The sequence below is a fragment of the Haliotis rubra genome, unplaced genomic scaffold (assembly GCF_003918875.1).
Source record: "Haliotis rubra isolate DU_JTF1 unplaced genomic scaffold, ASM391887v1 Scf28, whole genome shotgun sequence".
Lineage (NCBI taxonomy): Eukaryota > Metazoa > Mollusca > Gastropoda > Lepetellida > Haliotidae > Haliotis > Haliotis rubra.
Genome location: NW_025766891.1, coordinates 1,816,799 through 1,831,832, shown reverse-complemented (window position 1 = coordinate 1,831,832; position 15,034 = coordinate 1,816,799). Strand labels below are relative to the sequence as shown.

Genomic DNA, 15,034 nt, shown 5'->3' with positions numbered 1-15,034 from the left:
AGGTTAATAGTCGTGACTTATCCCACCGGGTACCCATTTTCTACAGATGACTAAAGATGAGCGTAACGTTATATAGAGGTTATTCTATCATCATTGTGACGTCATATTGAGGTTATCCTGTCATCGTAATAACGTCAAATATAGTGATGTAAGAAAAGAGGGTGTTGTTATATAAACGTAATATACAGGTATTCTGTCATCATTATAACGTCTTATAGAGAACATTCTGTTATGGTAGCAACAGCATGTAGACATCGGGGTTACGGTTAGAGAGGGGGACGAGAAAATCGTGGTAACGTATTTGCTGATTTTGTTGAAACAAAAAATAACATTTTATCTTAGAGAACATCTGCTATGGAAATGGTGAAGAGATTCTGATGCTTATGCATATATAAACCACGTCACCTTGAGCACAAAGTGTCTTGTAGTCAGCACAGCAGTTGCTGTATTCGGAACATCGATCATTACATTGACAGGGTAGTGCAGAGTCATAGAAGTTGTGGCACTTCCCCGCACACGTGCCTGTAGAAAACATAGACAGATACCTGCATTAAACTATGAGAAACAGAAAAAACAGAGATATCCATTAACTGGGGAAACATAAAGCACAGAGACCTCCATTAAAATGGGGAAACATAAAGCACATAGACCTCCATTAAGCTAGGGAAACATAAAACACAGAGACCTCCATTAAACTAGGGAAACATAAAACACAGATAACTCCATTAAACTAGGGAAGCACAAAGCACAGAGACTTCCATTAAACTGGGGAAATATAAAGCGAAATCACAGAGGTATCCATTTAAAAAGGGGAAACATAAAACACAGAGACCTCTATTTAACCGGGGAAACATAAAACACAGAGACCTCCATTAAACTAGGAAATCGGAAAGCACAGAGGTATCCATTAAACTGGGGAATCATAAAACACAGAGACCTCCATTAAACTAGGGAAACATAAAACACAAAGACCTCCAATAAACTGGGGAAACATAAAACACAGAGACCTCCATTAAACTGGGGAAACATAAAGCACAGAGACCTCCATTAAACTGTGGAAATATAAAGCACAGAGGTATCCATTTAAAAAGGGGAAACATAAAACACAGAGACCTCCACTAAACTAGGGAAACATAAAACACAGAGACCTCCATTAAACTGTGGAAATATAAAGCACAGAGGTATCCATTTAAAAAGGGGAAACATAAAACACAGAGACCTCTATTTAACCGGGGAAACATAAAACACAGAGACCTCCATTAAACTAGGAAATCGTAAAGCACAGAGGTATCCATTAAACTGGGGAATCATAAAACACAGAGACCTCCATTAAACTAGGGAAACATAAAACACAAAGACCTCCATGAAACTGGGGAATCATAAAACACAGAGACCTCCATTAAAATGGGGAAACATAAAACACAGATAACTCCATTAAACTAGGGAAACATAAAACACAAAGACCTCCATGAAACTGGGGAAACATAAAACACAGAGACCTCCATTAAACTAGGGAGACATGAAACACAGTGACCTCCACTAAACTAGGGAAACATAAAACACAGAGACCTCCATTAAACTGGGGAAATATAAAGCACAGAGGTATCCATTAAACTGGGGAATCATAAAACACAGAGACCTCCATTAAACTGGGGAAACATAAAACACAGAGACCTCCAATAAACTGGGGAAACATAAAACACAGAGACCTCCATTAAACTGGGGAAACATAAACTGGGGAAACATAAAACACAGAGACCTCCATTAAACTAGGGAGACATGAAACACAGTGACCTCCACTAAACTAGGAAAACGTAAAGCACAGTGGTATCCATTAAACTGGGGAAACATAAAACACAGAGACCTCCATTAAAAAGGGGAAACATAAAACACAGAGACCTCCATTAAACTGGGGAAACATAAAACACAGTGGTATCCATTAAACTGGGGAAACATAAAACACAGAGACCTCCAAACTGGGGAAACATAAAAACACAGAGACAGAGACCTCCATTAAACTGGGGAAACATAAAACACAGAGACCTCCATTAAACTGGGGAAACATAAAACACAGTGGTATCCATTAAACAAGGAAAACGTAAAGCACAGTGGTATCCATTAAACTGGGGAAACATAAAACACAGAGACCTCCATTAAACAAGGAAAACGTAAAGCACAGTGGTATCCATTAAACTGGGGAAACATAAAACACAGAGACCTCCATTAAACTGGGGAAACATAAAACACAGAGACCTCCATTAAACTGGGGAAACATAAAACACAGTGGTATCCATTAAACAAGGAAAACGTAAAGCACAGTGGTATCCATTAAACTGGGGAAACATAAAACACAGAGACCTCCATTAAACTGGGGAAACATAAAACACAGAGACCTCCATTAAACAAGGAAAACGTAAAGCACAGTGGTATCCATTAAACTGGGGAAACATAAAACACAGAGACCTCCATTAAACTGGGGAAACATAAAACACAGAGACCTCCATTAAACTAGGGTAACGTAGAGCACAGAGACCTCCATTAAACTAGGGAAACATAAAACACAGAGACCTCCATTAAACTGGGGAAACATAAAACACAGAGACCTCCATTTAACTAGGGAAACATAAAACACAGTGACCTCCATTAAACTGGGGAAACATAAAACACAGAGACCTCCATTAAACTGGGGAAACATAAAAACACAGAGACCTCCATTAAACTGGGGAAACATAAAACACAGAGACCTCCATTAAACTAGGGAGGAAAACATAAAACACAGAGACCTCCATTAAACTGGGAAACATAAAACACAGAGACCTCCATTAAACTAGGGAAACATAAAACACAGAGACCTCCATTAAACTGGGGAAACATAAAACACAGAGAGACTCCTCCATTAAACTGGGGAAACATAAAACACAGAGACCTCCATTAAACTGGGGAAACATAAAACACAGAGACCTCCATTAAACTAGGGAAACATAAAACACAGAGACCTCCATTAAACTGGGGAAACATAAAACACAGAGACCTCCATTAAACTGGGGAAATATAAAGCACACATATATCCATTAAACTGGGGAAACATAAAACACAGAGACCTCCATTAAACTAAGGAAACATAAAGCACAGAGACCTCCATTAAACTGGGGAAACATAAAACACAGAGACCTCCATTAAACTGGGGAAACATAAAACACAGAGACCTCCATTAAACTGGGGAAACATAAAACACAGAGACCTCCATTAAACTGGGGAAACATAAAACACAGATACCTCCATTAAACTGGGGAAACATAAAACACAGAGACCTCCATTAAACTGGGAAACATAAAACACAGAGACCTCCATTAAACTGGGGAAACATAAAACACAGAGACCTCCATTAAACTAGGGAAACATAAAACACAGAGACCTCCATTAAACTGGGGAAACATAAAACACAGAGACCTCCATTAAACTGGGGAAACATAAAACACAGAGACCTCCATTAAACTGAGGAAACATAAAACACAGAGACCTCCATTAAACTGGGGAAACATAAAGCACAGAGACCTTTATTAACCTGGGGAAACATAAAACACAGATACCTCCATTAAACTAGGGAAACATAAAGCACAGAGACCTTTATTAACCTGGGGAAACATAAAACACAGAAACCTCCATTAAACTGGGGAAATATAAAGCAAACATATATCCATTAAACTGGGGAAACATAAAACACAGAGACCTCCATGAAACTAAGGAAACATAAAGCACAGAGATATCCATTAAACTAGGGAAACATAAAACACAGAGACCTCCATTAAACTGTCGAAACATAAAGCACAGATACCTCCATTAAACTGGGGAAATATAAAGCACAGAGGTATCCATTAAACTGGGAAAACTTGGAAAACATGGAGGCCTGCATTAAACTAGTTGAACTCGGAGTGCACAGAGACCTGCAGCAAACTAAGGAGACACACGGAGGCCTGTTATTTACAAGTGAACACAGGACACACGGAGACATGCATTAAACTAGGGAAACACAGCACACAGGAAACCTATATGAAACAAGAGAAACTCAGACCACTGGGAAATTTGCAATAAGACTTGAGAAACACAGAACACACGGTCACCTAGAACTAGAGAATGATAGAACACAGGGACCTGCATTAAGCTGGAGAATCATAAAACACAGAGAGAAATGCATTAAAACTAGAGAAACACAGAACATAAAGAAGCCTGCAATAAACTAGAGAACCAAAGAACATAAAGAAGCCTGCAATAAACTAAAGAAACACAGAACATAAAGAAGCCTGCAATAAACTAGAGAACCACAGAACATAAAGAAGCCTGCAATAAACTAGAGAACCACAGAACATAAAGAAGCCTGCAATAAACTAGAGAACCAAAGAACATAAAGAAGCCTACAATAAACTAGAGAACCAAAGAACATAAAGAAGCCTGCAATAAACTAGAGAACCAAAGAACATAAAGAAGCCTGCAATAAACTAGAGAACCAAAGAACATAAAGAAGCCTTCAATAAACTAGAGAACCACAGAACATAAAGAAGCCTGCAATAAACTAGAGAACCAAAGAACATAAAGAAGCCTTCAATAAACTAGAGAACCAAAGAACATAAAGAAGCCTGCAATAAACTAGAGAACCAAAGAACATAAAGAAGCCTGCAATAAACTAGAGAACCAAAGAACATAAAGAAGCCTGCAATAAACTAGAGAACCAAAGAACATAAAGAAGCCTGCAATAAACTAGAGAACCACAGAACATAAAGAAGCCTGCAATAAACTAGAGAACCACAGAACATAAAGAAGCCTGCAATAAACTAGAGAACCACAGAACATAAAGAAGCCTGCAATAAACTAGAGAACCATAGAGCATACGGAGACTTGCGCTAACCTGGGATGTCTGTTGTTAAAAAGAGAAACATAGAGGACACAGGTACCTACATTAAAATCTGGGTAACAAAGGCCACGCATCACACTAGGGATGTACAGAGCACAGGGAAACCTGCATTAAAACTAGGGAAATAACGTCACGGTGACCAGAACAGTCCACCTTCAACAGTGTTATAATGTCCATCCCTTTACTCACCGCATTCCTGTTTATAGTCGGGGCAACAGTCCCCAAACCGTGTACACTGGTCGTTACAGAAACACACGCTGTTGGCGACATACTTGTGGCATCTTCCTCGACACGACCCGTCAACTACAAGAGGCAAAGATACAGGGGACCCGCATTTAGTGTACCCTTGTTGTAGAGCCATTATCAGTGTATGAAATAAGCCAAAAATCCAGCCAGACATCAGGGGCTGGTAACTTCAAAATGTTATCAGCCCAAACTGAATTTAACCAGAACTTACTCAGATGTATGGAACATCTCAAATGTTTACCAGACCATCGGGCTGGCTAGCTGTAAATTTAGACCGTCCGTTAGAAATATAGACCGTACCAGGCGGTCGGACGGGCTTAATATCATACACTGCTATTATCCTTGCTTATTTCGAACAACTGATATATGTTCGATAATCATAGTAAATTTGGTCTAGAGTAACTGGAAGAGATAAGATCTACCAGAAATGGTTTGTTTTGCTTGTTGTTTGAACGCCGCACTCAGCAATATTCCGTAAACAATCGAGTAGTCTGGACCAGACAATCCAGTGATCAGCAGCATGAGCATCGATCTACGCAATTAGGACCACTTGGTGATAACTTTACAACAGGACAGACAATATCCCTTTTCAGCAAACTATTATTCCGCAAAAATCTCAAAGATAAATATCGTACCGGGTGTAAACGGCGCATTCCCAGGGAGGAATTACGTCCCTTAGATATGTCACAAACCTATGAACGTGGGGTCGAATCCCAGTTTCGCCCTGATTATGTTTCATGGTTTGTAAGCACCATATCCGGGTTTCAGCTTCTGTACACGTCTTGCATCATGAATTGCATTATTCAATCTTTCCTCCAATAGGAAGCTGATGGCCATCCTTCCCCAGGAAGCTGATATGAAAGCAACACTGTCTAAACGCACAGACAAGCTGAAGGATAGTTCATTTTCATTTTAGTGATCACGGTACGTGGTTGTATAAATGAACCAAATATCAGAGCTTGACCACTATTACGGTGTTTTAATCTGTTGTTTTTTTCTTGGTGATATCGGATGTTGATAAGCGTTGTGGAATCTCATCACCGCATCTCAACAACATCATGACGTCATGGTTTCTCATGAAAGCTGTCTAGACGTTTTGACGTTCCAAAAGTCTTGCCACGAGGTGTCTCACCAATACGTATGCCGTATGAACCATTTATATGAACCACCCGTGAAGATCCGGGTTAGATTTGGTGTTAAGAGGCTACTGCGGGTATCGGGTAGTCAGGCACGATGACATGTCATCGTGACCCAATTGCGTCGAGTGATGCTCATGCTTATTTCCAAACCGTCATCACCCGGCTGGAATATTGCTGAGAGCGGCGTTCAACAACAAACCAAGTAATCTATATGAACCAGTGATCGAGCAATGCAACTACGCTGTGATGAACTGTGGTGGAGGGGGATTAAAAAATATGCTTTTTAATGCGATTTCTCGATCATGGTATTATAATATATTATACACTGATAACAGCTCTCCCTGCTTTCTATTGACAGTTAAATCTGTATTATCAGCTATTCCGCTTTGGCGATTGTACATTTGCATGGTCGAATATTCCCTAATATATAACAGTTGACATTTTGTAACTGCAACATGAAGGATACATAACCATGAAAAATACGACATTTTCCAAACACATGTTAGTACTTACACAGAAGTGCTGACACGAGTGGTACACTCAACAACACACACACCAAGCCTGTAGCCATTTTCGTTTGAATCACGATAAGATAACATATCTTGTGTGAAAATGAACAAAAATATCCAGATTAGTCACCGCTGGAGCGAGCCTTGTGTTTCCTTCCCCATCAATAACATCACACGTGTCTCATTGGGGCTTAAGTGTTCGCCCGTCACGTTGAATGCCGAGTTCGCTTCCCCACATGGGTACAATGGGTTAGGGGTAGCCCAGTGGTTAAAGCTTTCGCGAGTCACGCGTTAGATCCGGACTCGATTTTCCACATGGGTACAATGTGTGAAGCCCATTTCTGGTGTCCACCTGCCGTGGCATTTCTGGACAATTGCTGAAAGAGGCATGAAACCACATCAAGCACTCATCATTCGGGGCTCTAGGAGACAAGTCGCTTGGCAGTTTTTTGCGTCCCTTTGTCTCCAGGATCCGCTGATTGACAGTTCTTTCATGTCTTGGTTCTATGTTGACCACGCAGTTTTTCCTTTCATAATATACTCTTGGAATTTTACTTCAAAATACCAGATAATAATCAGATTGTCTGTCGAAACAGATTCCATTGGTAGCATATGCCAAAATTGTGAAGGAAATGATATACTTGATCACCGACAATCTGTGATGACACCGGGGGCGGTGGGGTAGCGTAATGGTTAAAGCGTTCGCTCGTCACGCCGAAGGGTACAATGTGTGAAGACCATTTCTGGTCTGCCCCGCCGTGATATTGCTGGAATATTGCTTAAAGCGTCGTAAACCAAACTCACTCACTCACTCACTCACTGTAATGACACCGGGTGTTCGGGAAACGTGTACGTATGTCTTGGAAACAAATCACTGAGGGTATGAAAACAAATACAAAACTCCCTTTGAACAACAGAATAATATTTTATTGGCATCTTCAGAAACCGTTTGGACATATGAGTGTCTACATTAATGACAGTCTAAATGTGTTCAGAATAATACTTGATGGTTGTTGGGTCTACAATGACAACAATGACAGTCTAAATGTGTTCAGAAATAACACTTGATGGTTGTTGGGTCTACATTAATGACAGTCTAACTGTGTTCAGAAATAACACTTTATAGTTGCTGGGTCTACAATGACAACAATGACAGTCTAAATGTGTTCAGAAATAACACTTGATGGTTGTTGGGTCTACATTAATGACAGTCTAAATGTGTTCAGAATAATACTTGATGGTTGTTGGGTCTACATTAATGACAGTCTAAATGTGTTCAGAATAATATTTGATGGTTGTTGGGTCTACATTAATGACAGTCTAAATGTGTTCAGAATAATACTTGATGGTTGTTGGGTCTACATTAATGACAGTCTAAATGTGTTCAGAAATAACACTTGATGGTTGTTGGGTCTACAATAATGACAGTCTAAATGTGTTCAGATATAACACTTGATGGTTGTTGGGTCTACATTAATGACAGTCTAAATGTGTTCAGAAATAACACTTGATGGTTGTTGGGTCTACAATAATGACAGTCTAAATGTGTTCAGATATAACACTTGATGGTTGTTGGGTCTACAATAATGACAGTCTAAATGTGTTCAGATATAACACACTTGATGGTTGTTGGGTCTACAATAATGACAGTCTAAATGTGTTCAGAATAACACTTGATGGTTGTTGGGTCTACATTAATGACAGTCTAAATGTGTTCAGAATAATACTTGATGGTTGTTTGGTCTACATTAATGACTGTCTAAATGTGTTCAGAATAATACTTGATGGTTGTTCGGTCTACGTTAATGACAGTCTAAATGTGTTCAGAATAATACTTGATGGTTGTTGGGTCTACATTAATGACAGTCTAAATGTGTTCAGAAATAACACTTGATGGTTGTTGGGTCTACAATAATGACAGTCTAAATGTGTTCAGAATAATACTTGGTGGTTGTTGGGTCTACATTAATGACAGTCTAAATGTGTTCAGAAATAACACTTGATGGTTGTTGGGTCTACATTAATGACAGTCTAAATGTGTTCAGAATAACACTTGATGGTTGTTGGGTCTACATTAATGACAGTCTAAATGTGTTCAGAATAATACTTGATGGTTGTTTGGTCTACATTAATGACAGTCTAAATGTGTTCAGAATAATACTTGATGGTTGTTCGGTCTACGTTAATGACAGTCTAAATGTGTTCAGAATAATACTTGATGGTTGTTGGGTCTACATTAATGACAGTCTAAATGTGTTCAGAAATAACACTTGATGGTTGTTGGGTCTACAATAATGACAGTCTAAATGTGTTCAGAATAATACTTGGTGGTTGTTCGGTCTACATTAATGACAGTCTAAATGTGTTCAGAATAATATTTGATGGTTGTTCGGTCTACATTAATGACAGTCTAAATGTGTTCAGAATTATACTTGATTGTTGTTGGGTCTACATTAATGACAGTCTAAATGTGTTCAGAAATAACACTTGATGGTTGTTGGGTCTACAATAATGACAGTCTAAATGTGTTCAGATATAACACTTGATGGTTGTTGGGTCTACATTAATGACAGTCTAAATGTGTTCAGAAATAACACTTGATGGTTGTTGGGTCTACAATAATGACAGTCTAAATGTGTTCAGATATAACACTTGATGGTTGTTGGGTCTACAGTAATGACAGTCTAAATGTGTTCAGATATAACACACTTGATGGTTGTTGGGTCTACAATAATGACAGTCTAAATGTGTTCAGAATAACACTTGATGGTTGTTGGGTCTACATTAATGACAGTCTAAATGTGTTCAGAATAATACTTGATGGTTGTTTGGTCTACATTAATGACAGTCTAAATGTGTTCAGAATAATACTTGATGGTTGTTCGGTCTACGTTAATGACAGTCTAAATGTGTTCAGAATAATACTTGATGGTTGTTGGGTCTACATTAATGACAGTCTAAATGTGTTCAGAAATAACACTTGATGGTTGTTGGGTCTACAATAATGACAGTCTAAATGTGTTCAGAATAATACTTGGTGGTTGTTGGGTCTACATTAATGACAGTCTAAATGTGTTCAGAAATAACACTTGATGGTTGTTGGGTCTACATTAATGACAGTCTAAATGTGTTCAGAAATAACACTTGATGGTTGTTGGGTCTACATTAATGACAGTCTAAATGTGTTCAGATATAACACTTGATGGTTGTTGGGTCTACAATAATGACAGTCTAAATGTGTTCAGTTATAACACTTGATGGTTGTTGGGTCTACATTAATGACAGTCTAAATGTGTTCAGATATAACACTTGATGGTTGTTGGGTCTACATTAATGACAGTCTAAATGTGTTCAGAATAATACTTGATGGTTGTTGGGTCTACATTAATGACAGTCTAAATGTGTTCAGAATAATATTTGATGGTTGTTCGGTCTACATTAATGACAGTCTAAATGTGTTCAGAATAATACTTGATGGTTGTTGGGTCTACATTAATGACAGTCTAAATGTGTTCAGAAATAACACTTGATGGTTGTTGGGTCTACAATAATGACAGTCTAAATGTGTTCAGATATAACACTTGATGGTTGTTGGGTCTACATTAATGACAGTCTAAATGTGTTCAGATATAACACTTGATGGTTGTTGGGTCTACATTAATGACAGTCTAAATGTGTTCAGAAATAACACTTGATGGTTGTTGGGTCTACAATAATGACAGTCTAAATGTGTTCAGATATAACACTTGATGGTTGTTGGGTCTACAATAATGACAGTCTAAATGTGTTCAGATATAACACACTTGATGGTTGTTGGGTCTACAATAATGACAGTCTAAATGTGTTCAGAATAACACTTGATGGTTGTTGGGTGTACATTAATGACAGTCTAAATGTGTTCAGAATAATACTTGATGGTTGTTTGGTCTACATTAATGACTGTCTAAATGTGTTCAGAATAATACTTGATGGTTGTTCGGTCTACGTTAATGACAGTCTAAATGTGTTCAGAATAACACTTGATGGTTGTTGGGTCTACAATAATGACAGTCTAAATGTGTTCAGATATAACACTTGATGGTTGTTGGGTCTACATTAATGACAGTCTAAATGTGTTCAGAAATAACACTTGATGGTTGTTGGGTCTACAATAATGACAGTCTAAATGTGTTCAGATATAACACTTGATGGTTGTTGGGTCTACAATAATGACAGTCTAAATGTGTTCAGATATAACACACTTGATGGTTGTTGGGTCTACAATAATGACAGTCTAAATGTGTTCAGAATAACACTTGATGGTTGTTGGGTCTACATTAATGACAGTCTAAATGTGTTCAGAATAATACTTGATGGTTGTTTGGTCTACATTAATGACAGTCTAAATGTGTTCAGAATAATACTTGATGGTTGTTCGGTCTACGTTAATGACAGTCTAAATGTGTTCAGAATAATACTTGATGGTTGTTGGGTCTACATTAATGACAGTCTAAATGTGTTCAGAAATAACACTTGATGGTTGTTGGGTCTACAATAATGACAGTCTAAATGTGTTCAGAATAATACTTGGTGGTTGTTGGGTCTACATTAATGACAGTCTAAATGTGTTCAGAAATAACACTTGATGGTTGTTGGGTCTACATTAATGACAGTCTAAATGTGTTCAGAAATAACACTTGATGGTTGTTGGGTCTACATTAATGACAGTCTAAATGTGTTCAGATATAACACTTGATGGTTGTTGGGTCTACATTAATGACAGTCTAAATGTGTTCAGATATAACACTTGATGGTTGTTGGGTCTACATTAATGACAGTCTAAATGTGTTCAGAAATAACACTTGATGGTTGTTGGGTCTACAATAATGACAGTCTAAATGTGTTCAGATATAACACTTGATGGTTGTTGGGTCTACAATAATGACAGTCTAAATGTGTTCAGATATAACACACTTGATGGTTGTTGGGTCTACAATAATGACAGTCTAAATGTGTTCAGAATAACACTTGATGGTTGTTGGGTCTACATTAATGACAGTCTAAATGTGTTCAGAATAATACTTGATGGTTGTTCGGTCTACGTTAATGACAGTCTAAATGTGTTCAGAATAATACTTGATGGTTGTTGGGTCTACATTAATGACAGTCTAAATGTGTTCAGAAATAACACTTGATGGTTGTTGGGTCTACAATAATGACAGTCTAAATGTGTTCAGAATAATACTTGGTGGTTGTTGGGTCTACATTAATGACAGTCTAAATGTGTTCAGAAATAACACTTGATGGTTGTTGGGTCTACATTAATGACAGTCTAAATGTGTTCAGAAATAACACTTGATGGTTGTTGGGTCTACATTAATGACAGTCTAAATGTGTTCAGAAATAACACTTGATGGTTGTTGGGTCTACAATAATGACAGTCTAAATGTGTTCAGTTATAACACTTGATGGTTGTTGGGTCTACATTAATGACAGTCTAAATGTGTTCAGATATAACACTTGATGGTTGTTGGGTCTACATTAATGACAGTCTAAATGTGTTCAGAAATAACACTTGATGGTTGTTGGGTCTACAATAATGACAGTCTAAATGTGTTCAGATATAACACTTGATGGTTGTTGGGTCTACAATAATGACAGTCTAAATGTGTTCAGATATAACACACTTGATGGTTGTTGGGTCTACAATAATGACAGTCTAAATGTGTTCAGAATAACACTTGATGGTTGTTGGGTCTACATTAATGACAGTCTAAATGTGTTCAGAATAATACTTGATGGTTGTTTGGTCTACATTAATGACTGTCTAAATGTGTTCAGAATAATACTTGATGGTTGTTCGGTCTACGTTAATGACAGTCTAAATGTGTTCAGAATAACACTTGATGGTTGTTGGGTCTACAATAATGACAGTCTAAATGTGTTCAGATATAACACTTGATGGTTGTTGGGTCTACATTAATGACAGTCTAAATGTGTTCAGAAATAACACTTGATGGTTGTTGGGTCTACAATAATGACAGTCTAAATGTGTTCAGATATAACACTTGATGGTTGTTGGGTCTACAATAATGACAGTCTAAATGTGTTCAGATATAACACACTTGATGGTTGTTGGGTCTACAATAATGACAGTCTAAATGTGTTCAGAATAACACTTGATGGTTGTTGGGTCTACATTAATGACAGTCTAAATGTGTTCAGAATAATACTTGATGGTTGTTTGGTCTACATTAATGACAGTCTAAATGTGTTCAGAATAATACTTGATGGTTGTTCGGTCTACGTTAATGACAGTCTAAATGTGTTCAGAATAATACTTGATGGTTGTTGGGTCTACATTAATGACAGTCTAAATGTGTTCAGAAATAACACTTGATGGTTGTTGGGTCTACAATAATGACAGTCTAAATGTGTTCAGAATAATACTTGGTGGTTGTTGGGTCTACATTACTGACAGTCTAAATGTGTTCAGAAATAACACTTGATGGTTGTTGGGTCTACATTAATGACAGTCTAAATGTGTTCAGAAATAACACTTGATGGTTGTTGGGTCTACATTAATGACAGTCTAAATGTGTTCAGATATAACACTTGATGGTTGTTGGGTCTACATTAATGACAGTCTAAATGTGTTCAGATATAACACTTGATGGTTGTTGGGTCTACATTAATGACAGTCTAAATGTGTTCAGAAATAACACTTGATGGTTGTTGGGTCTACAATAATGACAGTCTAAATGTGTTCAGATATAACACTTGATGGTTGTTGGGTCTACAATAATGACAGTCTAAATGTGTTCAGATATAACACACTTGATGGTTGTTGGGTCTACAATAATGACAGTCTAAATGTGTTCAGAATAACACTTGATGGTTGTTGGGTCTACATTAATGACAGTCTAAATGTGTTCAGAATAATACTTGATGGTTGTTTGGTCTACATTAATGACTGTCTAAATGTGTTCAGAATAATACTTGATGGTTGTTCGGTCTACGTTAATGACAGTCTAAATGTGTTCAGAATAATACTTGATGGTTGTTGGGTCTACATTAATGACAGTCTAAATGTGTTCAGAAATAACACTTGATGGTTGTTGGGTCTACAATAATGACAGTCTAAATGTGTTCAGAATAATACTTGGTGGTTGTTGGGTCTACATTAATGACAGTCTAAATGTGTTCAGAAATAACACTTGATGGTTGTTGGGTCTACATTAATGACAGTCTAAATGTGTTCAGAATAACACTTGATGGTTGTTGGGTCTACATTAATGACAGTCTAAATGTGTTCAGAAATAACACTTGATGGTTGTTGGGTCTACAATAATGACAGTCTAAATGTGTTCAGATATAACACTTGATGGTTGTTGGGTCTACATTAATGACAGTCTAAATGTGTTCAGAAATAACACTTGATGGTTGTTGGGTCTACAATAATGACAGTCTAAATGTGTTCAGATATAACACTTGATGGTTGTTGGGTCTACAATAATGACAGTCTAAATGTGTTCAGATATAACACACTTGATGGTTGTTGGGTCTACAATAATGACAGTCTAAATGTGTTCAGAATAACACTTGATGGTTGTTGGGTCTACATTAATGACAGTCTAAATGTGTTCAGAAATAACGCTTGATGGTTTTTAGGGGCACATAGGGAAAAGGAAAGCTATATTTTACATATTTCATGGGTGGCCTGGAAGTGAAATCGGATACGAATCTGGACAAGATACAGAAAAAAAAGATTCAACTCTGACAGGAATTTGTTTTAAATTTTGTTTTCCTTCTGGTTTAGCTTCAGAAACAAAGAACTAACGTTGACAAGAATTGTATTCGAAGTTTTACATATTTGGTCTTGGAACAGAAAAAAAATCGAAAGTTGACAGAAATCTTTAAATTTCTATATATATTTCGGTTTGGCTACAGAAAAACAAAGAAGCGATTTTTTTCTAATTTCTACTTATTTTGGTTTGGCTACAGAAAAAACACAACTAAAACAGACATGAAATCTTTATAATTCCTACTTGTTGGTTTAACCGAGGACAAAGTTAAACTGTAATATTTGCTTAAGTGTCCGTACACGTGGACTCATGTCATGTCATGTCATGTCACCATGTCCTCCCTGTCTGATAGCATCCGTCGTGTGGGAATGAACACCCGCAAGATAGCTTGCTAATCACACTGAATCACAGAACGTGAGGTACATTTTTTCCAGATGGTTCAACGTG

The 15,034-nt window shown here is 37.4% G+C and overlaps 1 protein-coding gene and 1 long non-coding RNA gene across 2 annotated transcripts in view; both read right to left on the bottom strand.

Moving 5' to 3' along the window:
• Positions 1 to 6,871, bottom strand: part of LOC124281179 — a 29,448-nt gene extending 22,577 nt beyond the window's left edge. The window contains exons 1-3 of the mRNA XM_046717209.1: positions 6,808 to 6,871; positions 5,099 to 5,212; positions 406 to 522 (exon numbers count right to left, since the gene is read on the bottom strand). Coding sequence (XP_046573165.1) covers positions 406 to 522; positions 5,099 to 5,212; positions 6,808 to 6,865 — 289 coding nt within the window. The 5' untranslated portion in view covers positions 6,866 to 6,871. The remainder of the gene's footprint in view (positions 1 to 405; positions 523 to 5,098; positions 5,213 to 6,807) is intronic.
• An 837-nt stretch (positions 6,872 to 7,708) lies between these two features.
• On the bottom strand, positions 7,709 to 7,981 carry LOC124281096. The gene is made up of 2 exons (XR_006899842.1): positions 7,952 to 7,981; positions 7,709 to 7,899 (listed from the first exon to the last, which is right to left on the bottom strand). It is a non-coding gene; the product is annotated as an uncharacterized LOC124281096 (long non-coding RNA).
• Between the last annotated feature and the right edge of the window lie 7,053 nt (positions 7,982 to 15,034).